Genomic DNA, 25,886 nt, shown 5'->3' on the forward strand with positions numbered 1-25,886 from the left:
ACTCCACTTTATATTTAATGAATGCCATAATGACTGCAATGCAACGCATGAAATATTTATAGATGTGAATGGATACGACTCAGCCAGCCTCAGCCTCAGCGCCAGCCCCAGCCCCAATTCAAGCCCCATTCTCAACACATGCAGCAGCCCAGTTCTGCCCTGCCCAGAGTGTGCTCGCCTTAAAGTTGATTTCTGCGAATATTATTCGTATTTGTGAATATAAATGTATTTATAACATAATGATCACTTGTAATTCTGATGCATTGTCAGTGCTGGCGTTAGTTTTGAATGCTGCCTCCTTTGATGTTCTTGTTGCTGTTGTTGATGTTGTTATTATTAATGCGGTGGTTGTTGCTGTGGCAAGGCAAGCGCATAAAAAATACGTAATTTCCTTTAATAAAGCCGCACAAATTTAATTAACCGCCACGCAAATGCATTTACACCTTAATTATTAATTGAATTTAAATACATAAATACACAGCACAAATTGCGCCAGGACATGGTGTAACGCATCATCACACACACACACAGACACACACACACACGCGTGAACGAAGGCATATACTCTTTTATATAATATATATATCTACATATAAATTCACTTCTCCCTTTATTATTTTACTCTGTCAAAATTGTCCTTTTCGCCGCCCGGTTTTTTGTTCGTATATTTTTAAACTTTATATATTTATAATGTCATTATGAGCAAAAAACAATTTTATTTTATGGCAGTCACATGTTTGGTTTGCTTTCGTGTTTTTCTTTTTTTTTCAATTTTATTTAACTTTAATAATTTTTTATTTGTTTGCTCTTTTGTCAGTTTGCCTGCATATCGCCTATTGCCACAGCACTCCACAAGGTATTCAACTTGGATACGGCAAATTCTTTAATTTTTTTTTTCTTTTAAAAATTATTTCAATTTCGTTAATTTGTCTGCATTCAGGTATGATCATTTTAAGGACTTAGCAATTGTCTTTTACTGATTTTATATTTTTAAAATATGCTGTATGGATGAAAGTATATTTTGAAACTTCAACTCCACAACATCACACTTTGATTCCAAATTTTGGTTCTTAATTCGAAGAACTTCGAACTGACTTTCAAATATGAATGAAAAATATTGAAAAAAATTGATGTATTAAACGGAAAAATGCAATCTATTAAAAATATATATATATATATATATATATACATATATATAAATATAAAAATGTTTTTTTTTGATTTTCACTTCGCTACATAGAATTGCGTCATTTGTATTATTTCTCGTGTTAATTATTTATAGATGGGCTTTATAAAAAAAAGGTTTAATCGTGAGTAACAAAAGCATTTTGCATATTTTGCTATTTTACTTAAGTTTGTTTTCATTGCTTCCACAAACGCAACTGTATCACGATTGCTATGCTTTGCGGCAATTATGTTTTAATGAGGATGTGAAGTGGTGAGAGGTTACAGCCGCGAGGCATGCAACACCAAGATGTGCAGTCATCTGTTCAGTTCATCGCACCGGAATTCCACTGTCAAGTGGGCGGGGCTCTGCGCAAATGTCATTATGTAACTGCGTATAATTAACCGAAAATCGTTTAAATGCCCAGTCCTGGGCGCCCCTGGAACGCCGTCAGCGCCCAGTCGCTGACCGCAGAACACATATTAAAAACGCTGCAGTGTGCCTGGGAGCGTGGCTGCGCGTTTGTTTGCATACGATGAGTGAGGAAGAAATTTGTGGACGGGAAGTGTGAGGAGAAGGGGGAGAGGGAGTTGGAGCTGAAGCGACAGTTGTGCGTTGTATGTTTACTTTGACATTAAATAAAGTTGTTTGGCCGAGCTGCGTTTTTAATTTGCAACACAGATCAGGGTCGAATCCTTGAGGAAGGGTGGACTGTTTGGTCAGTTGGGAGGGATGGAGAGATAGCGGTCGTGTACGCATAAATAACAAATAAATCATTTATGGCCAGAGCGAAAACATTTATTGAGGTTCCCGCTCGCACCAGTAGAGAGTGGGAAAGAGTGAGGTGAAAGGAGAGAGCACTTGAAAAAGGGAGAGGCGCGCGTTGAGCAAAAATAAATTAATTAAAAGTTCGAGTGCGTGGTGCTATCAAACTTTTCGCATGGGCAACGCGGCGTATGCGCAATGTTTGTCGATTTTAGTTGCGTCGCCAGGCAGTCGCCTTTTATAAAGATGTACACACACACACGCACACATGCGCAATTGTCAGGGCCAGAACAATGCTTCGATTGCTGCTCTGTCTGCCTGCCTGCCCGCTTGACTGGGCTGGCATAAATGTCAAATTGAGGACACGAGTTGGGCAGGATGCGCCTTGCAAGCGAACGGGCAGAAGGTATAGCAATCAGCAGCCAAGTGCAAAGCTTTTCACTTGCTGCGCTTTTCGTTCCACATTCGCAGCTGGCATTTTTAATTTGTCTTAACATTTTAATTGCAACAACGCGTTGCCAGCGCGTGAAACATTTTCATTTCTTATTGACATGTCAATGCACCGTTTGGCGTTGTGCTTAAATGTGCCTAAAAGCCAGACGAACATTCTATGGCATACTTGCGCCCAAGCGACGAACGTGTAAATGAATGAAATATGCTCAACAGGCTTGCAGAAACTTTGCTCCAGTGGCTGCTTTTTTGTTTTTATTGTTGCTGTCGCTTGGCTGCTGTGCAACTCGCATATTTGTTGTTGCTTGCAATTTCAATGCATTTAAAAAATTCAAAAGCCAGGCAACAACAACAACAACAACTTAATGATGCAACCGACAACTTTTACACAGCTTGTTGCGGTTAGCGCAATTTTACCCGCCCACTGTCAGTGCCACGCCCATCTGTGCCTGGAAAGTTTGTTTGTTTCGTGCTTATTTTAGCATAGAACTTTTGACGTTTTCTCTACGCCAGATGCTTATCAATAATTTATTTATAAGCTTAACCTCAAAACACATGTTGTCAGGTATGCCACGTCACGCCCACTCTGCCACTGTCCCTGCCCACCTACATCACACCTTATGCTATGTTGCTGTCGCTGCTGGTTTCTGCTTTATGAGTTGCTCTCACAGTAATAGTTGCGCTGGCAGTTTGGCTAACAAGCCACCACTGCCACTTGACACCTGCCAACTCCCTCGCCTCACTCAATTTCCACTTCCCACATAGGTGAAGAATATGCTGAACCGGCTTGGTTCTGCTTGGAGCTGCTGCTGGACCAGCTAGCTGCTGGCTGTGAACTCACTCGACGCGTTTGCATAATTTATGATTGCAAAATGTGTTCATTTAGTTTTGCAAATTGTTGACATGAACAATCATTAGGGCCTAGCACAGATTTCAACACCATTTATACCCCCATACAAATTCATATGTGGCAGATAAATTCCAGCCACTGAGTTGCTGACAAGTTGTGCAGCCAACAAATGAATTGGGCTAATGAATTTGCACAAGTCATGTATTAAAAATGTAGTGAAATTAGTTCTAGTTCGAACCCACAAGTCGGGACTGGTCCAAATTTAAATCAGAAAGCTTAATATTCAAAGATCGATATGCTTACAGCTGCTGACGAACTGCGAATGAGCGAACAAAGATTCTTACCTTACGTGATTATTTTTAAATTTACCTTAAATATGTAGTAGAAAATATTATTGTAATATCGCTTGGTGCAGCATAAATGGAAAACGACAAGACGGCAATAAAATTGCAATGCTAGCGGGTACGCCCGACCTTCCCATGGAAAGAATAATGAGAAACGCCCGTGGAAAATTGAATTTTCCCAACTTGACCTCAACTTATATTTTAAAATATGTCTTAAGCATTTTGAAAATGAGGACTGTAAGCTTAAACTTACATACAACCGTTTCCTGCAAATCGCTCAAATACCCCTCATATAGAGATATATATCTGAACTAAATATGTAAATGAATGGAAGACGAATACGAGTAAGATTTAAAGAAGGGCCATATAGTGAAAAGGACGAGAATGGAATCCCAGTGCAGCTTTTGATGGGAAAGCTTGTATTGTAATTTTTGTCATTACAATTATTCCTTGTTTAATTTAGTTTCAAATTAGTACACATTTATTTTATTTTTTCCATCAGCCGATTTTGACAAGTGTAATTTTAATATTTGGTTGCTAAACAACTTAGGAAGTGAGACAAAAATTAGCAAGTGTCAAAGATAAATAAGAGACTATGCCGACCATACACGCACACCCCTTTATTCTATCTATATGCTGCTACCTTCAACCACCGAATAGTCTTCTGCTTTAGTTTTCAGGCCAAAGTATTTATTTGCCTGTAGAAATAGTGTCAGAGTGAGTGGATCTTCACATACTCCTGGCACCGGCCCCGGCCACGGACCCAAACGCAGCCCAAGCAAAACATGAATAACTATGCAAATAAGTGCGGCATGTGTGCCACGCCCATTTATAGCCAGCTCATCCCCTCCACTTAGAGACGGGGCGACAGTTGGCGCGCTGGGTAAGTGCAGTTGGCAGAAATTAAGTAAGTTTGTAGCTGCAATTTTTGGCCAGAACTATGTCAAGTTTGGTTTTAGTTGCCAGCAAAGTTTTGCTTAAGAAAATGCCAGCAAGTATGTATAAGTATATCAAAAGGGGGTCGAACAAGGGAATGGAAAGCAGCAGGGAATGGGTAGACACTAAACAGCCTCGGCAAAGCCTAATGAATTTCATGCATGACATGCAATTCTCGCGACGAGTCGCTTAATTAAAACCATTAGACGTGGCCCAAACTTTTTGGCCGAATAAAATTTGATGACCCCGGCTAACCCCGTCGCTCACTTCTCTACCTTACACAATAGTGCAAGCAACACAACCAGCAGTAGCTGCATGAGCAGCAGCATCCAATTTACATAGTTTCTTTAATGTTTGCTGCATAATTTTCACATTTTTCAATGTCAAACTAAGGCGCTGCATTGTGTTCAGCTGGCTGCAGCCAAGAAATCTTTTGCATGTTTCGGTCATATGCTAAAAATAATAGCATCAGCTCTATATATACATAAATATGTCTGTATATATACACATATATTCATGCATATAGCAACGCTTGCCTAGCAAGCCTGGTCAAGCGACCCACTTTGCTGACCCGGTACTAAGATTTTTATGACTCTATGCCAGAGACAGGCGCACAAAGTGGGTAGCTGTGTGAAATTATAACATTTGCTAAAATAATGTCACTTGGCTGGAAGTGAAAGCGAAAGCTTAACAAATTTGCTGCATAGATTAAAAAAAAAAAAAACCCAAAAAATTAAAATGTAACATAATTTACGTGCCGCATGGCGACAAAGAAAGAGATAGTTGGAGAGTTAAATCGAGAGCGAGAAAGGAGAGCTGATTAAATGTGCTTCTTTGGGGAAAACGTTGCAACTGACAAAATAATAACGCTTTCAAAAATGAACTTGTTTTCATTTTCAACACAAGCGCTGGGCTAACTTTTCTCTCCCCTTTCTTTACCAATCTCCAGCTCTAAAGCTCTTGAACAAGATTGCAAAATTATAAGCCAAAGAGGCAGCGGCAAATGGCAAACGGCACCGCAGGATACCAGCCACGTCCACTGCCCAAAGCAGCTGAGCTATGGCCAAGTCAAAAAGTTTAATTCAAAAACTTGTACAAAAATGCACATTTAATGAAAATTTACTACCTGCAGTCGCGTCAAAGGCAGCAACAGCAGCAGCAGCAGTAGCAGCCACAGCCACAGAAACAAAATAAATACGCACACAAGAATTGCAGCAACAACATAACAAGTGCCACAAAGTTGCAGTTGCAGTTGCGCGAATAAGGGCGGTGGACGGGCTAAGCCAGCTACAGCAAAGTGTTAACGGTTTGTTTGCGCGCCAAATGGCAGCCGGGGAGACTGCATGGGCTGAGTCAGAGGCAGGGATGCGCTATTTTCGGAGCGGCTGGCTCCTGCAGTTGTCTGTTGGCTGCGCTGCGACAAGCAGCAACCGGAAACGGAAATTGCGTAGCGCGTAGCGCCGTTGCATGGCCAGCCAGTCAGCTAGCCAACCCCCCGCACTCCTTCCATCGTCATGACCATAACCATAACACATACACCCATACCAGCCCACCACAGAGCACCCGTGGTGGCCAGTGGAACGCAGATGGTGCTGGTTGTCCGCCATTAACGCGTACCCACAGCGTCAAAGGGATGAGGTGTCAGAGGGGGATGGGCGCTGCAGCGAAAAGCGAGTGTTTTATAACCTGTTTGAAAATGTCAAGGTTATAGCGCTCGTAGGTCGCAGTTAAAGTGCATATAATGGCAAAATACGGTGTTGTGTATTATCGGAGGGTTGGCTGCCTGCAGGAAAATCGGGCAAAGCAATCGGCCACTTGGCTGGCACATATGTATCTGAAGAGTTAATTTCAGAGCATCATTAAACAACATGGCCGGACGACTCAGACGATTTGAAGCTCCTATTCGAACCGAAACGAATGGAAATGGCCAAAAACTTTCATGTGCAACATGCTGGTCGCAATAAAAACCGCTACCAGCGAAATGAAAATGGAGAACTCCATTTACTGGCCAGCCTGTGGTTGTGTGTGTGTGTGTTATATTGTATGGTATACTTGCTGCTCTAGAGCCAAACAAATAAGAAATTAGTTGTTGAGAAATTGTTGCAGCTGCAACCGTAAGAGGTAAGAGAAAAAGTAGCAACAGGAAAAAACTTTGCGCTAATGTCTTAATGCAAAAGTTTGTTAACATCGAAGCCCTGTGATGATAAAAGGACGTGGGGGGTGGATGAAGTTTGCGAAGCGCGCTTAAGTTACCTGGCTTAAAACTTGTGTGGGAACTTTTGGCTAGCACGTTTGATTGAAATTTGTGGCATATTGCCTGCAGCTCCAGCTTGGGCCTGTACAGCCTCTATGGGTGTGGCCAGGCATAATACCATAATCAAACAGCCATCAGCGAACTATCCAACTGAACAGTTATACTAACTGAAATGAGGCATAAAATCTTATACAACTAGCACACCGAGGTCTGCATTCGGTGAATGCAGCTCGTATTGATATTGGTTCCTTATAAAGGGCTCACCTAGAACCCAATCGAAAAGCTTGGCATACACTCACACACACGCTCTTGCAGTCTTGCAATGCCAAACTGGCAACGGCAGGAGCCAAACAAATTGTAAGCCATTACCAAGTGAAGGGTAATTTTTACATTGCAGCTCTTACCAAGCGCTTTATTTGCCAGCCAAATTTGTACGAATTGCAACAGCAGTTGTAAGAACCAACAAAGCCATCAAAGAGCTGCAACAACAACAACAGCAACCAGCCAGAAGCTGCTTGTCGATTCCTAATAGGTGATTTGCCAAAAGGAAATTGAGACATCAATAAATGTGGCTTGCTCGATACAGAATGTGTGTGTATGTGTATGCAATGCAGAAGTTCAAGGGGCAATACACATCAAGCGTATACAAGCAGAAGACAGGGATAGAGATAAAGAGAGAGTGAGAGAGGGATAAAGAGAGAGATAAAAAGAGAAACAGAGAGAGAAAAAGAGACAGAGAGAGAAGGAGAGATAGAAAAAGAGGGGGAGAGAAGGCGAGAAAGACCGAGCTTAAGACAAAAATATAGCAGACCATATGCAAAATATGCGAATGTTGCGTATGCGACCCGTTGCTCGCTGTCATGCATATGTGTTCGTGTAGTTATGTGTGTGCACACTTTATTGCTATTCTTGTCATTGAATTCAATATCCTAGCCTCCTAATTGACTCGAAATACTTTTGCAAAAATTCGTGCAGTTGCCTTGCCAAAGCCTTGCTCTCATCATTGGCCTCGTTTGCTGCAATGCTGTTTTTGCTGATACTTTTGCCATTGCTTTCGCATTTTTGTTTTTGTAGCATGTCTTCTGCCTCTCTTTTGTGCAAACAAATCGAACGTTGTTGCGTTGACTGTGCGCCGTGTCCTTATGAAATCAACGCGGCCCCTTTAGACATTAAAATCTGAGAGGTCGCTTTGACCAGACAGTGCACATGGTAACAGCACAGCATGGCTCGCTGTTAATTTGCAGACCAGAAGACAAAGACCGGCTATAAGCCACCAGTGCTCATAGCATGTGATGGCCACGTTTATGAAGTCAACAATCAAAGCACAAATTGCCAATAAAAACACAGACAACACCGGGTCTGACTGTCTTCTGCGAGTTTGGATTCATTGTGCAACGAACAAAAACGGAGTGCGCCATGTATGCACTTCAATAGACCCACATATACGCATATCAGGGGCTGCAATATGATACAGGTGCAGCTGTGGGCAGACGCAAATGAAATACAAAGCCTAGGCAGATGCTAGCGAATGAACTTAACTGTCATTGTAAAGTCGGGATATATTATCCCACCGAAGCAGCTAAATTGTGGGAATTTATTACAACATATTCAAAGGGGTAACAGTATTTAAAAAAAACTTGAAAATTGACTAGCATGCAATGAAAACAAAACTATTATATGAGTATAAAAACAAACAAAAAAAAAAAAAAACATTATAAAGCAGCAGTAACATAATGAACAATAACTACAACTGCCGCTGTGATAACAATAATAATTAAAATAGCAGCCGCTGTCAGCGAATAAAAATGGTCGTAATATGGGCTAAGCTGCTTGCGGCACAATGTAAATATAGTCATCATTTGCACATCACACATGCAGCTGAATTAACATACATACGCAAACACACACCAACTGCAAATATCATAATCAGTGGCAATTTTGCGCCTAAAAGTTGGCTGCATTTTGTGAAATGCGCACAGATCGCAATTGAAAAGCCCTGCCTGTGAGAGCTGGAAATGTTTTTGTTTTGGCTGCTATATGCTTCTGCTGCTGTCGCTGGCGCTGCTGCTGTAATATGTAAAATTTTCATATATTATTTAACATGGATAAATTTTGTCGCCTGGCGGGCAAGCCAGAAAATTTGGTTAACAATTTTCTAGGCCAACACAAAAGTGTTGCGTGTTTGAGTTTCCCAGCAGCCGAGCAGCAGGCAACAGCAGTGAAAAGCTAACAATAGCACACAAGACAAACACACACAAAACTCGCATACACGCAACACACACACACACACACTCACACACATATACATATACAAAGAAATGTAGATGGAATGCCTTATATATTATTTGCAGTCAAATTAAATCTAGCAGCTGTACATTTTACATATGTGTGACCAGGCTAGAGCACCCTTTTGTTTCCCACTCCGTCTCTCACCCTCTCACTCACTCTCACACTCGCATTCCCTCTCTTTTTTACAGCTTTTGAAAACAAATTTAGGCAAATATGAATTTTTAATACAATTTGGTGTATGTTGTTTTTGTTGGCTGCTCCTCAACTTTTTCGCATTGAAACTTTGCTGCAATATTTCTGCGTAATTAAGTATGCTAAAAGTGGACATGACAAGCGCCCACTCACACCAGCACACGCTCACATATGCATGCAATCAGATGAGACACGCTGCGAATAATCAAATTAAATTATTTATATTAAATTGGACATTTCCCCAGCAACGGAAGAGATTGTTCCAAAGCGACCGCACAAAACGAATTCGGCAGACCGGCCAACCATGCCCCCATCGTAACAATGCGATATCCGATTTAGTTCTAGAACCACTTGAACTAATAATTTACACAAATTGGCAATTTTGCTTGGCGAACAACGTCCGTCAGGAATCGGGCGGGACTGGCTCGTAAAATGCAAAATTCGGTCAAAAGTTTGTCTCAGGCATCTCGCAAACTTGTTCTCACTTTATCGCATCTTTATCGCCTCAGCTTCAGCTCGACAAACACGTCGAGAAATTCAAATGATAAGGCGCCGAATGGTCGAAGGGTGGGCCGGCTGTGGCTGCTGGGCATAGCGCGTTATGACAACATAAACGATATTTACTTTTTGGTTCGCTTTTGCTTGTCTTTTCTTTTTCTTTTTCATTTTTCGTTTTCTTTTTTTTTTTTTTTCCTTTTCTCAGCCGTTGCCAGCAATTTCTTTATTCCTCTCTATGGTTTTATGCGCGTTTTGCTGGCTTTTGGCATTTTACTCGAACTCGAACTCAACGGAACGCAAAACTTTTCGACTGTGTGCCATTTTCATTTTCCACTTTTTTTTTATTTTCTTTTCGCTTTTCGTTTCAGTTTGTTTCTTTTTCTTTTTTTGCTATTTGAAGTACTTCAAAGATTTTAGCATATTTTATTTGAATACTTTATTTCGCTGAAATGCGTTTGCCTCTGTCTCATTCAGTGTGTGTGTGGTTGTGTTTGTGTGTGTGTGTGTGTGTGTATATGTATGAGTGTGTGTAAGTACCGTGGGGGAGGGGAAGATAGAAAAAGGAGAGAGCACCCAACTAGCCCAAGAACGACACGACTTTCAGCTTTGTTGACCTCGCCATCCACCCCTTTCCACTCATCCAACTCTAACTAGTTTCTATGTCTTTTGGCGCAAAGTTTTTCTTTGGACATTGTGAAATGAAATTTTTGAAAATTTTTCCGCGGGGAAATGAAAAAGTTTGCGCTGGCGGACACAATGCGGCTGGCCGCGTAACTCCCGGCCATCCTTCACCCGGTCCAGGAGACTGCACCCGATTCGCGAACTCGACAGTGTCATAGTTAATATTACGCATACGCCGCGTTGCCCTTTATGACTTTCGCTCTTCCAGACCAAACCGACTGGGTTCATGTTCTGCTTCTGCCATTTGCGTGCCAATGTGCAGAGCGCAGCTGTCGACGAAACCCAGAGCAGCAAGCACCGAGCACAGAGCACCGAGCATGGAGTGTAGAGCGCAAAGAATGGGATAAGCAATAAAGGATAATGTCATTCAATGTTTTGTGTGTCGTGCACACAGAGCACCGACAACAGCAACAACCACAACAGCAAAAGCAACACAACAACAAAAGCGGAAGCGCTTGCTATCATCAACGTCTTCCTCATCGCTGTCGTCCTTGTTGTCCTTGTCGTTGTCGTTGTCGCTGTCGTTGTCGTTGTCATTGGCAATAGTTTCGCACAGACTTTGTTGCTGTTTTGAGCTTTCTGCTGTTCGTATTGCCGCGCGGCAGACAATAGTCAAAAATGTCTTCATGCTCAACGCGATGCGCATAACGGAAATTCGCATTTGAAAAATACTTTCTTCATTTAACAACAATGTCACGGAGTGGATAGAGGGGGGCGCTGCGAATGCTTGGGTGGCAAAGTGTTGGCATTACTGCAAATCGCTTTCGTTTTACGTTTCATAATGATGAAGGCAGCAGCAGCGCTGACGCTGATTACAATGGGCGCACATTGAAGAAATAGGTGTAAAACCTGACAAATAAGATGTTCACCCGAATCAACATTTTATATATTTTTATATAAGAATATTTGCTAAATATAAGCAATTTTTATTTTCATATTTAATATTATGCCAGAAATAACCTGTTTATGGTTTGGCATAAAATAAAAACAAGATCTGACGGATAGCTGCTCTTTCGCCTTGCTCACATATATGTTTTTATTTTGAGTAAGAGATTGAATATAAAATATTCGTACGAGTAGTAAGTCGAATATCTGAATAGAAAAAGAGTAAAGGGCTCTTCCGAAATTATCGTCTCCAAGCAGGAAAATTATCTACTTCTTAGACCTATTAAACTCAAAGTAGGTATTCGACCCTTCCAATCCAATTTAAGAAATAGAAGATCGAATTTTAAGGCGCTCTTCTAGATTCAGTCCATTATTCAGCGTAGGGTGCTTTTAAGACTTTCATTGAAAAACTTTTCACATAAGCGTAAATATGAAATCGAATTGATTTTGTTTTGCCAGAACGAAGCAGGGAGCTGGAAGGTTCGTGGAATCCACTTATATCCTCGAAACGATTGATAGAGTTTTTCCAATTACATTTAGCATCAGCTCCAAACTGTTTTTTGTTATGTTGGTTCAATAAAAGCTCAGTATACAGTGAGCGCTAAAAAACAAATTTCTGAGCTGACTATTATAATATGCAGGTTGCATTCAAATTATCCGTTTAATGCCAATTAAATCAGCTCAACTACTGAAAGAGTGCCTCAAAGCCAGAACAGCCATTTGATATATATGTCATCTAACGACAGCGTACAGCCAGGACGACAGCTCAGTTTCATCAACAGGACATGCGCTGACATTTCGCTAGCAGCTACAGCATAACGGAAGGCCTGTGGGTGCGCCATATTTAAATCTAATTTTGTCACCCCGCAAATAACGACACGTTTACGCGCCAAAGACACATGACGTCCCGCCCCGCCGCTTCGACAGTTGCCACTGCTGCACCTTGCTGGTCCTCCTGTGTGTGTCGTGTGTGAGGTGCTTTTGACTCGTTGTAATCGTGCTTTCCTGCGCAACAGACGGCGTCAGCATCAGACCAAACACGGTCATGGTGGCGGCCTGGGCCGGAGCTCGAGATGGGGGCGGCTGCGTGGCAGTGGGGCCAAGCAGCTGGTGCTTTGGTTAGCTGGTTGGTATTGTTGTTGCTGCTGCCTTTGTTGGCGGCGTTAAAAATGTCACAGTGCATTGCATACTTATTGGCCCGTGTGTTAATGCACCGCCCACACCACAGCCACACCCCCCAGGCTACCCGGCACCCGGCACCCGGCCTTGTACCGCCTGCCAGCTATTCTTGCCGCGGGCTAAATGTTATACGCTGTGTGCATTTGCGGCTGCTGAAATCCTTTTGATTTTATTGTTGTCGCTGTTGTTGCTCTTGCTGCATTGTGCTGCGCACAGCATTCGACGTTTGCATATTCACACACACACACGCACATATCTCGTCAGTTTTTGCCACCTTTTGTGCCATGTGTTGGAATTAGCTTTCATCTGGTTGGCAGGAAAAGACCGCGACTGCTGGCAATTGCACAAAAGCTTATTAGTTTTTTTTTTCCGCCTGCGTGTGTGTGTGAGCGAGTAATACTTTTTACAACAAATAACGCGCTTTGAGGTCGCGGGCTTCATGTGCATCAATCCGTTGGCTGTTGTTCGTTTAGCTTTTAGCTTTTACTTTTCTTTGCGCTACACTCTTAATGGCAACTAAAAGGCATTACACTGGAGGAGCCCTGTGCCTGGCTCGAAGATTCCTACATACACAAATTACATATTATATTTTGGATAGGCATGCCTCAGACCTTGCACAACAGTACGCCCATGACCCATTTTCAGCATTCATTTTCGAACAGTCGAACTTAAATCGAATAGAATATAAATGACATCAAATAATATAATAGGTATGACAACAAATTTTGTTAAATAGAAACAGCAATAAATAGAAAGAAATAAATTTTTTCTACTCATAAAATGAGTTTGAAATATTTATGCTTGTATAGCAAGGTCAGAAGAAACGCTTTTATCAAGGTTCTCGCAATTCTATATGTTTAAGCATTGGTAGAACCCTTGCAGTCGGATCGCTGTAGATATATGCCAATATTTGGACGATTTGCTTATACAATTTCAATGGAACAATCGATCGGGAATTAAGATTTTGCAAGTGTCTTGATTCTTTGCCTTCTTGTTTTCGTAATATCTTATAGGAAAAGTAAATTAACTGTATATAATCTTTTTATTCAATTTACCACACGCTGTAAGCCTGTTGCAAGGCTCACGTCGCTTGGGGCATTCCAAAAACTGCAATAAGGACGTATCTTAAGGCCACTTCGACAACAATAACAGGCAAAACTGGCTAGTGATGTGCCATCGTGTTGCCAATGGCAAAACATAATGTTGAATATATTTTGGAAGCACTTTCCACTTGTTGTTGTTGTTGTTGTTGTTAAGCATGAGCTTCATACTGAGTATTTTCAGCATGAGTTGTTGTTGATTTAATTCAAGAGGCAATGCATTTTACAGTCGAGTGTTCATATGAAAAATGTACAGCAATTCCAGTCAGGACTTCTGCCCACTTATGCTTTTATCCTTTTTATCAGTGCCATTGTTATTTTGGACGATGCTGTGAGGTTATTCTGGGGACGAGGCACTTGGACTAACAATGGACACTGATAGCCGCTGCTTTTATAGTACTTGCTGTTGTTGTTGCTAGTGTCAGGGTTGGTGTTGGTATAAGGAGGTACAAGTGGCAGTGTAACATAATTTCCGTTGAAAATACATCAAATGGCGCCCACGTTGTAATCCTGCTTTGCATGTGTTTGTATTGCAGCCAGGACTCGGTGAGTGGCATATACACATGGGCAATTGGTGTGGTTAGTTAGCATCTGTGTTTATATTTGTATTTGTGTTTGCATTTGTTGCCACCACTCATACCAATATACAGGCTTTTTACATAGTAGGAGCAGGCCGCCCACACACACACACACACTCACACACATGTCCATCACATTTGGCTTTGGTATGTGCTTTAGTATTTGTTGCCCACTCGGTAAAGTGTATAAGTGTGTGCGTTTTAGTTTTTTTTTTTTTTTGCCAACGATTTGGCCTGGCACATTTGTGTTTGTTCAGCTACTTTTGCGGTTTGCCGCTTCGCGTACATTTCAACCGCATTTGTAGTCACTCCGGTTTCAGTTCGCGCGTTGGACATATGCCAAAATATATGCCCCAGCACAGAAAGCGTGGAGGAGAATCGTGGAGGCTATAGGGGCTACCACAACATTCTATTACCACATGCTTCACTTGAGTTCACTTTACACTGACTGCGTCCAAATGAAGGTAAACACTTGCCGCAAAATTTATGCATACCAAGTGCAGCCTGTACCCTTATACAACTTCGACAGGCTCTTGTTATTTTTGGTAAATATCCACAAGGTTTGAATGCAGCTGCTCTTGTAAAATAATACAATTCCAGTTAAGCGCTTGTAAAAATAATTCAATTTATAAATGTTTGACTCACAAATGATGTTGAGTCCTATAAATGCTATGATTAATTAAATGCCAAAATGGAGGCACAACAGCCTCTTACAGACGTCATCTCGCAAACTGTCTGGCTAACCGCAATGCGCAATGGCCAAAAAGGGATAATGGCAGCCAAATTAAAGCAAATTATGACAACGATTCGATGGATACTCACAAACACGGGGCACGGGGCGTATGTGTAATTTGATGATGTTCGCAATTCAATTGCAGGCGACAATTTGCCCAATTTTGCAGAGCCCAAATTAAAGCTAAGCCGAAAGCGCCATACTTTCATTTAATATAAAAATGGACGCCGAGAGGCACGCCCACTGCCCATCAAATCCCAGAGGGCAGACTGCAGCACGTATTTATTAGCTGAGTTGCATTGATGAAGGTCGTTCTCCTCCTTATTGCTCACACACTACATTTCTATCTATTTGGCCCGCTCTCCCCCTCCCACTCTGCCCATCATACTGTGTTGGTCCCAGGTCGCTGATTGACTCACGATTATGCAATAAAACAGCAGACAAGGATGAGGAAAGCAGCGGGAATGGTAACAGAGGCAATGCCCAGCAGGCTGCAAAAGCACTGGTGTTTGTCTTTGGGTGTGTGTGCCTGTTTGTGTGTGTGTGTGTGTGTGTGTGTGTGTGTGTGTGTGTGTGTGTGTGTGTGTGTGTGTGTGTATGTGTGTGCATCAGTATTTCGTTGGCTTCATTTCAACACCAGCTTTTCAAAAAGCTAAAACTTTTTTATGTCCAACTCATTAAAAATGTGCGTCAATGGACTTTATGCAGACCCGCAGCGGCCACGCCCTCAATGCCTTCGCTTTTGGGAATTTTGTTGGGATTTTGGTTCGTTTGCTGTTTGCCGAGGATTTCATGAATGGGCCAGGCGAAAGCCGCGCAAACAACCAAAGGCAGCAGCAGGAGCAGCGGCTAAATGCAATTTCCAAGTTTTTAATGTGAGAAATTTCTAATTTAAGATTTACGATATTTTTATGTTGAATTACATTTCCTACTCCACAGTCACTCTCCCCGCTCCTGCTTTGATGTTCGGTCATTTTCAAATTGTTGGTGTTTGGCTGCGAATTCACTTCGCCTTGCTTTGTTTAGCTTTATGCCCTGTTTTGAAGGTTGGCCTGACTTTTATGTGCCCCACCTATCTCCCTTAAAATGTACGCAATGCGTTTTCCAGATTGCAAGCGATTAATTGTTGTTCCCATATAGTCCTCGTAAATAGAAGGAAGCATAGGTCAGTGAACGCAGCTTTAATACAGTTTTATGTACTGGAACTTAATTGGCCAACATATCAGATATCATATCATGACCAAATCCTTTATATTTTTGGGCAGCGCTGATTAAATTGTTTTCGGCTGACCAATTGACTAAATTCTGCGAAAAAAATTCGCTGCTGTTTGAATACGTTTCGGAGTTTATGGCCGGTTGTTTATGGTCGAGCTTGTTGTTGTGGGGCGTGTTACGAGTTTTCAGCTGCAGTTTATCTGCCTCAGGGCAATAAATTTGTCGGTTGATACAGATTTAGTTGCAGAGGGAATGTTGGAGATACTGAGATTGCAGAAAATGAATTGAGCAACTATGCATGTGCAGTTTGTATACGATTAAATGAAGATAAATATGCAAACACAAAGTTTGATCCAAAATGCGTTAAGGCATTTATATATTGGGATTTCTTATCTATCTTTAAGATGAATGCAGTCTTTTTTAGCCAAACAAGGTATGAGCTACTACAATAAGTCATTAAGTTTAAGTAGCCTTTAATCATCCCTCTGAATTATCGTAAGGCGTTAAGTTGCACAGATTTTAAAACATGGCATCGGAGGACAGCGGAATTCAGACCAAACCACTTGTGCAAAGTGTCAGAGTTTCCACCCAAAAAGAAACCACAAAAACCGTATCTCAATTGCAATCACTCAAAACAACGGAAATGACGCTTAGCACAACTTCCTGCCGTTTAGCCGGACAAATGAACGAGCGCGTGCCGAGCCACGGGACAACGCGCAGCTTAAACGTGGAGAAACCCAGCTGCAGACACGAAAAACCGAATTGCAAAAGGAGAAGGCAAGGGTGGGGACATCAATGCCGTGGGAGCTGCTGCCTCCTGGTCAACTCATGGCCCATGGGGGAAGTACGTTTTTTGGCATATTTGTCAGCGCTGTTTCCATTGCTCATGTTCACAGTGCAGCACACAGAAATGAGTGCCACGCCCACCATTACATTCATACACTTGCCGCTGTCGCTACCGCTGACTGACACATTCAAGTGCAATTTCCTTGTAATACGAAACTATGTCATTTTGGCACGGATGCGGGCCGAAAAGCCGGCAACAAGAACAACACAGGAGACGAGTGGACCAGCTGAGATAGAAGAGAGAATTGTTACATCTGCGAGCTCCTGCATACAAACATGACACGTCGCCACACTTTGCCGGCCCACCTGCGCCAGCCAACAGTCCACCCGCTGTTGGCACGTTGTAACCGAAGCGACAGCTCTTGTTGGACGTAGGAGTATATATTCCTGTATCTGTGGCTGCCAGCTGGTTTGTCTAGAGTAGCCGAAGCAACAGCATCTCTTCTGAAGTGTCGACCAGAAATGCCGCTTGCCAAACGAGTAGACAACGCAACTAAGCCGGACGTTCGGATGTACGGTTGCAGGCGACGTTGGAAGGGCAGCAAGCAGCCTGACAAGCGCCATTTGGTAATGTAAGGCCCAAAATCAGCCACGAGTCGAGATCCAAAACCAACCCAGACAGTGCATGCACAATTGCAGGTAGCGATTTCTGGCAACTGGCAACTGGCAACTGGCAACTGGCAACTATCAGGCAGCAACTGTTGCCGAGGATTCTCATGTGGGCCTCTTAAGTGTGCGTCAAGTGTTTTACCCTTAGGCTTGAGCTGATGAGTTTTGGTTGCCAGCCGTTTAATTAGTTTTAGTTCAACTTGTGAGCGTTCTCCTTTTAATTGCCTTTGTATTTTGTCTCTTTTGTCATTGCAGAACAATTTCACATCTTTGTGGGCGATTTGAGTGCTGAAATTGAAACGCAACAGCTGAAAGATGCATTCACGCCATTCGGAGAAATATCGTAAGTTTAAATCTTCTAATACAATAACTCTCATTTAACATCGTGTGGCAAGGCGATAGATAATACTTTCGAAAGAATGTTTCACTTGACTTGGTCACTTCGAAATGACTTTGAGAAATTAGAATAAGAACTAACACAGAATTATATGCTGAACCCTTAATATAAAACCCAATTGAGATAAATATGTTTGAGCAGACTTAACAAGGATATCTGAAAATTATAAGCTCGACATGTTAAAATAATTTTCTTTAAAATAACATTCACAACCATCCATTCAGATATGGATAATATCAAACCATGTCGATTGCAAAAAGTTGGGAATATTTCATTGGCCACAAAGTATATCGGAAAAGAAGCAAAAACTGGGGTAAATGGGTTGGATGTAAGCCCTGTTTATTTGATAAACATGGAATTAATTTTATATTTCTATCGGCATTTACCGCTGTTAATTGCTTTTTCATTGCGACGGCGTTTGGTGGATGTAAGTAGGCCAACAGGCCAGTTTGGCCGTTTGGTTATTGCGACAGCAGCAACGAATTGAATTTGGCCGGGCGCATTAACTTCAATCAAAGAACATTTTGCGGCACTTGTGCAAATTATTAAATAAATAAACAAGAGCCAAATGACGTGGCCCGGTCGAAGCTATTCCCCAGTAGCAACAGCAGAGGCAGCGACCGCAGCCTATGCACGCTTTATTTATGAATAATTAGCAAGCCATGGGGGCCAGAACTGTGGAAGGCCACAGAATGTGGCGCCACAGCAACGGGCAGGTTATTTTGGCATTTTTTTCTGTTCTCCTTTTTCTTTTTCTTTTTGTTTATTTTTTTTTTTATTTTTGGTCGAAAGGCATAAAATGAAGACCCAGCCATGGCAAGCGGAGCTGTGTCGGGGCTTCGAGCAACGGGCAATAAATTAATAATTTAATTTTCGACTTTTATGTTTGAGCCAACAACAACAAAATGCAGTGGCCCCAATGCTGGCGAGATGAAAACCGCAAGCGGCGACGCGGCAGCAAACAAAGCGAGCCAAATGCACCCCAGAAAATGGGGCGAACATAATATTAGAGCAGAGCAAGTGAAAGCAAATAAAAATCTGATTTATTCGTTGAACGAAAGGACTCATGCCACGCCTACAGCCGCCTGCCGCCCACAGGTCACTGGCAAACGAGTCTTTGGCACTGGCAGCGCTTTCGTCACACTGGGAAGCCCCTTAATTTGAAGCGTGTTTTGCTGGCTTTTCATTTGCCACTTTCTTAATTAATGAGCAGCTGCCGGGCCGCGCTGTGCCACACCGTGCCACGCCCCCTGTGCACCTGAACCAGGCCCGCAAGTTGTATGCGCTAATTTCTTTGAGATTTTGCAAACGGCAGCTACAAAAGTTGCTCTCATTAGGTCCAATGCTCTGTAAGCCACTATTTATTTATTTAACATTTTATGGGCCTTTTTGCCTTTTTAGGTTTCTCTCGTTTGCTGCTTGCTCATTACGCTACAAGCGGCCCGACTGCCCAGCAGACCGCCCGGACACGCCCACTTCTGCTGAACTGAGCCCTGAGGCTGTCAAATAGTTACATTTTCCGCGTGTTTATTTTTGTGAACGCAAATCTACGAAATAATTACATTTTTCATTTGCACCTGAAGTGGCTACCTGGGGGCAAACGTTGGGTGTTTCGTTATTTGATTTTTAGCGTCTTGAAGGACGCTCGCGAGCTGCTTCATCAGAATCCTTGATGTCGTTGATGTCCTGCCCGCCTACGTTAGAGCCCTCGCGACGTCCTCATCGTCGTTGTCGCACTTAGCCGTAGTCTCTGGCTTTAGCTTTTAATTTATTGCTCTTTATGTTTTGAGTGCCCGCGTGGGAAATAATCGCAAATGTGCTGGCGCTGCCAGCGTCGCAGTCGCCGTCGCTGTCGTCGTCACCGTCGCTGTTGCCTGTTCTGCTAACAGTTTTACCTACTTTTCATCAGGTTAACAACACTCATGGGTAGATTTTTCATTTAGTCGCGCATAAGGAGCAAAATTTATACAACAATTTTGCCCTGCTGCTGCTGCTGCTGCTGCTTCTTCTATTTTTTTTAATTAACTGAAAGTTTCTTTGCATACACTTTGTTTCCTGGCCAACAACAACAATAGCAACAGCCTTAATAAATATAGATGTGTGTATGTTTTGTATACGTGTGTGTGTTGCCATGACAGCACAAGCTCTTATGTACATTTATAATGCCTTAAAGTTTTTGCGGGTTTCTGTTGCCATGAAAACTTCTCCAGAAGCTGGTTAAGATGTTAAATGTAATTTCATAAAATCCAACTTCAATGTGGCTCTAATATAATCCTTTATTCCATTCAAATGTATCGTTTCTATTCTAGCACATTTAATCAGGCAAATTACTTGGCTCCTATCTATTTATTGGCCATAATGCGTTCTGTGCATTATTAGTTCAACAGCAAAAACGGTCTGGTGCTAATTAAATAAGCCCAAGATATCTTTGGCTTAGATAAAATAGCAGTAATCAGAACGGTGTCTGTCCGATTGTTATTGGATACGGCAGATAATGGCCATAAAGCACATGGCCGAAGTCTTGCACATAACTGCGCAGGCTCGATTCGCCACAAAGCAGACGTCAGACGTCTCTGACATGGCTAATAAATAATTTGGCTATTCAATGAAACTCGAGTGGACCGCAACCTCATGAAACAAAGTCCAGGCCAACAATTAGCCAGAACCAATCGAACCGACTTCGGGTGGGTGCAGCACAAAACTGAATTTTAATTATCCGCCCGCGGCGATTCTCTGATTACCGATGCTTGTTGAGCTGTTTGCTTGGGATTGATGCAACCGAGGAGGCGCACTTATCGAAAGGGGGGCTGGGCGGCTGATTAATTACATGCAATATATTTATTGCGTGGGGCTGGAGCCGGGCACTCATAAATGTGCCTATCATAAATAAGCAAGTCAGGCTTAATGTGAGAGAGGCAAACACGTATAACACACGTACCCACAGCGAATGACAGCCTTGATTAGTCTCGGATTCTTATCAGCCAGTCACTCTAGTGTATTGTTAGTAGCATTATTAGTCACATTTATTTTCGATGCTTATAACACGCTCTCATTTCTATGCAATAGCAGGGACTCATAATTGAATAACATTTTTCTGTAGCATACTTTTGTGCGCCCTACAATTGACAGTCGCCACAATTGTTGCTGTACTATTTATTGCTGGCAACACAAGGCTTAACTTGGCTTTTGGGCAAACTTCAAAAATTCCAAATGCGGCAACAGCAAGAAACAGACACACACAGAAAATTGCGGCTGCTACAACAAGGTGGGACAAGTACGTGCCACAACGCCAAAGAAAAGCAAATCAAACAAGATAATAGCTGAATAGAGGCGCCAGCAAATGGAAATAAAACTCGCTCGCTTGCGCTCTCCATTTTTTCGGTTAGTTTTAATGATACTTGAGAAAGTTTTGATTTTGGCCGTACAGCTTACCCCTTGCCGTATGCCTGCCGCTGCCGTTGACATCATTACGTTGATTTTTCTTGGCGAACGGACTTACATACAAGTAGCTGGTGCAGTTCGCCGGCGCTTAGGCAACAGCTCTGAATTGAGGCGATGCTGAAAATGAGCACAACTTTCAACTTAATCTATTCAGAAAGTTGGCTTTGCACCCACCACCGCCGCCACCGCCATCGCTATTGCCATCGCCACCGGTTCGGCGGCTGCTGTTTCATAAACTTCAAAATGCGCTTGTGCACGTCGCGCTGAGTTGCAGAGTTCGACTTGCAGCTGTTGGCTGGAAACGGAAACCAATGATCGGCGACAAGTGGGCGCCAAGCGTCTGATGGAGCTGCTTCCACTCCTGGCTGCAGCAGCGGAAATGGAAATGGAAGAAAAAGTTGTGCTCGTCGCTCTAAGTAGGCGTCGGCTTTTGTCACGACGCGGCGAATGACAAATCAAAATCGCATTCAAATGCGACGCGGCGTGCAGCGGAAGTTAATGCGAAAAACTTTGGCCCTAGAGCCTGCACAATCAGTCAGTCAGTCAGTCGGTCGGGCGGGCAGGCAGCCACTTGCTTTCGCACTCGGTCTTTGCTGGGTGTGAAAAATGAGTCTTGCGACTTTTGTTGCAGCAGCGAACGCAGCAACCGCAAAAGCCTGACACTTTTTCACGCTGCCTGCAACAATTTATTTTTGTTGGCAAGTGTCAAAAGTTGTTCTCTGCCAAGAAGCTGCATTTAAAAAGCGACCCTAGTACGAGCTTTATATAGATATGTATTTGTATGGAAGTAGCCAAACTTCCGCTTTAAAAACGGCACTTCATTAAACGCAAATTAAAAGTATTGCCGAGTCCCAAAACTGTCAGCATTTAAATTGAAATAGGCCAAACGGCTGCCGCATAATCTTTTTAATATAATTTTAATGGCCGCTCGTTGAAAAGTTTGGCCCCAAACAACCAGCCAGGCAGCCAAATCATTAAATTGCAAACAATTTTCAATTTGTACAGATTTTGTATCAATAGGAGAGCCAAGCGCTCTAATGTTTAGATAATAGACAACAGATCCGTTCAGCTTGGTGTCTGGAGGGGGCACAATATAAATTTATTTAATTTACTTTTGCCCGGAAGCAACTTTATGGCAACAACTTTTCACATAAAATACGCATTAATTCATTAAAATTGACAAAAAGGCAAAATACAAGTGCCAAACATGGTTGGCAGCCTTTAGGCAAGCACAGTGCCAACCTCTGCGCTTGGCAAGCAGCTAACTGAACGACTGACTGATTGACTGACTAACTGACCAACTGACTAACTGACTGAATGACTGACTGACTGCCTAACTGCGACAGACCTGGACAGGCTTTTACACCCATTGTCCTGTGACGTTTCCAACTAAACGCCACTCAGTTGGCAAGCCAAACAATTTGAGAGGTGCCGCCCCCAGCCCTCCTGCAGCGGCTAAAATATATAAATAAAACTGCTTCGGTGCGCAATGAAGAGCCCGACGATGGGTGCCGTCACCATTTAAAATTAAATCAACAGAAGAAGCGAATAAAGGATCGCCAGGGGAGGGGCCAGTTTGGCTGGAGAAACTTTTTTATCGCGCCAACAAAGCAGCAGCAGAAATTATGCTGCAATGAAGACGACAATTTTTGGCTGCCATTTAAAATGGCACTTTACGCCCCAGCTACAGCTACAACTACAGCTACATCTACAGCTAGAGCTCCAGTCACTCGGACTGCCACAGTGCTCGCATTGCGCCTGTCATTTGCAGGCAGCGCGGCACAAATTGAATTTAAGTGCAGTTTTGGCTTTGCCACAGCACAGCCCTTGGCCAGCAGATTCGCAATTTTGAGCCAATGCCAAAAGCGGGCCCAACAGCGGGTCTCGAGCCCGCAACCCGGCGCGCACATATGTTGCAAGTTTATCACTGGGGCATATAAAAATGTTTGAAATTTTTGCTGCTTTGCTGGCCTTGCTCTAAACTTTTTGGCTACAAATTTATTGGCAATAAATTGACTGCCATTAAAGTAAGCGCCAGGCGTTGCTGGGGCGCGGCGAGGAAAGCCTAGGCATAAAAAATGGCTGCCAACACATAAATCCCCAAAATAATTTGACACAATGAGTCACACAGATTGAGTGGTACCCACTGCGGGATTGAGTCTAAGGGCCTATGCGACCTGCCGAGCCGCAGGTGCAGCTTCCACACGGAAATGGAATTTTAAAGCACTCAGAAAAGAGAAGCTAAAACCGAAAGAATTAGAAAGACTCGGCAGAGACGACGTCGCAATTGCTTTAATCATGGACTAATAGAGTCCTGGGCCAACGTCAGGTGTGTGTCCGTCCAGTGAGTGACACTCTGTGGCGTTCGTCATTGTCCTGGCAGCGGCAAACAGGGCACAAAAAATCTAATCAAAGCTAATCCAACAAAAGCGAATGACGGCCAATGTCAAGAGCCTTCATTTTGTTTGCCCAAAGTGGCGTAAGCGCTGGAATTTGCACAGCTGCGGCGGCGACGTCGTGGCAGCTACGCGGAGATGTGGCAACGCAGACGGCGACGGTGAGCATTTATTTAAAATACAAGCTATAAAATGAGCTGCCATGGTCGCTGCCCCTGCCCTGCTCTGGCTCCAGCCCTTGCTCCCTCACCTAAGCACTGTCGAGTGCCGAGTGCCGTGTAATTGCAGCACAAAGGTAAAGCAGCAGCAGGGCGCGGGAGGTGCGCCGCACGGAAGGCAGATTTAAATGAATTTGATTTACGTTTTTAAAGCCAAATAAACGCCTTTCAATTAAGTCCAAGCGTCAGCCACAGTCGCGACCCTCTGTGGCAACCATCTGCGTCTCGGCCACCCATGCCACCTTACGCCCTGCCGTGTCCTTCGTCCTTCGTCTCCTATTGACTTTGCAGTGGCGTTGACAACGCTCACGTTGGTTGCCATTCGCTCGCTGGCGCAATACTCGAAAAACCACCGCAAACACCTAGCAAGCATTCATTCAACTACAGCAACTGCCGACCCCTCCTCGCAGCTACCTTTTTACATGCAGCACCCATACGCCCCGTTGTCTCGTTTCGTTTGTCGTTACGTTTTGTACGCTTTACTCTCTGCTCGTTGCCGTAACGCTGGCATACGGCTGTAACGAGAAGGGGATGGGGTACAGCCGTGTTCACTGATTTCACTTGCAAATTAATGAGAAATTAGAGACAACGGCAGGGCCAGAGCCAGAGCCAGAGTGAAAGCAGCGTTGCCGTTGCCATTGCCGTTGCCATTGCTTTGGCCATTGCCGTTGCCGCTGGCCACTGTCAAAGTCGTAAAAAGAACATTTGTGCTAATTTAGGAGAAGGCAAATTTGGACAGGACTTCATTACGGGCACGTAACGGCATTGGCATTGCCTCGTGTTTGATTGATTGAATTTGTCTGGATTTTTGCTTGGTCGAACACTTCAATCTATGCGCTTCCCAAGTGGGGTCACTCGTACATTTAATAAAATATATTTAAAATATTCTCAAGCTTCTAGATTGATATCAATTTGATATGTTTTTGGCAGCCAAATTTGCATAATGACTTTTTCATCTCACATTTTCTAAAGAGGTGAATCAAAAAAAAGTGGAAAAGTGTTGTTGTTTGTGGAGGAATATGGTAAGCTAGACATGCTTCTTTTCAAAAGTAATACCGGAGAGTTTACCAAATTAAATTTGAAACTCTTTTTATTTGCTTGAGTTTATAAAAAAAGCCTAACATTTTTTTATCAATATAAATTATAATAAATAAACAAATAAATTAAAATGAATTATATCTGTAGGCTTATGATATCATATAGACAAACATATAACTGGGTGTCTGTATAGAAAATATGTTGACGTTCATATTTTATACCTTCACTGCAATGCAAAATTACTAGACATCAAACTAAATTTAATAAAAATGAGTAAAACTAAGTTTTTGTTGCTGTAAATTAATGCATGTGGCAAACTATTTGTACAGCACTGACGGTTTAAGCTTTGGATTAATTTTAAGCTTTGGTTAACGGTCGCTGCCTGAGCCATAATTCAATTTAATTGAACCAATTGCCGCTGCCTGGCACGCCCCGTCAGCAAGTGAGAGAGTAAGCACCCAGAGGTCGCATGCACTGGCCCGGCCCGGCCCGGCCCGGCCCGGCCTGGCCCAGCGCGTTAGTTCAACTATGAAAAGTGGCACGTTCCTGCGATGCATTGTAATTTCAGATTAATTTGCATATTGAAAGGCATGACATTAACAAAGCAACAACAACGACAGCCAGAACAACAACAACGATAGATGCAACAACTGAAGCAGAAACAACGACATTTACATGTTTGTACTTTGTCAAAACAGTGACGAACCGATTAATTGCATTAGATTATTCAACCAACAGAGACACATACACACACACACACGCACACGCATTAACACACATACATACACATACCCATACACATACACATTTAATTTGTGCTTTGAGTT

General features: G+C 42.8%; 1 protein-coding gene and 1 long non-coding RNA gene across 3 annotated transcripts in view; one reads left to right on the top strand and one right to left on the bottom strand.

The window, feature by feature from the left end:
* LOC26531212 (uncharacterized) overlaps window positions 1–25,886 on the bottom strand; it is a 252,619-nt gene that overhangs the window by 161,917 nt on the left and 64,816 nt on the right. The window lies entirely within an intron of this gene.
* The window catches only part of LOC6631151 (cytotoxic granule associated RNA binding protein TIA1), an 86,035-nt gene that overhangs the window by 32,203 nt on the left and 27,946 nt on the right, over window positions 1–25,886 (top strand). For both annotated transcript variants that reach the window (XM_032438997.2, XM_002054469.4), the window contains exon 3: window positions 17,825–17,912. In XM_032438997.2, the coding sequence (XP_032294888.1) occupies window positions 17,825–17,912 (88 nt within the window). The remainder of the gene's footprint in view (window positions 1–17,824; window positions 17,913–25,886) is intronic.

This window comes from Drosophila virilis, chromosome 2, assembly GCF_030788295.1.
Source record: "Drosophila virilis strain 15010-1051.87 chromosome 2, Dvir_AGI_RSII-ME, whole genome shotgun sequence".
In the NCBI taxonomy this organism is placed as follows: domain Eukaryota; kingdom Metazoa; phylum Arthropoda; class Insecta; order Diptera; family Drosophilidae; genus Drosophila; species Drosophila virilis.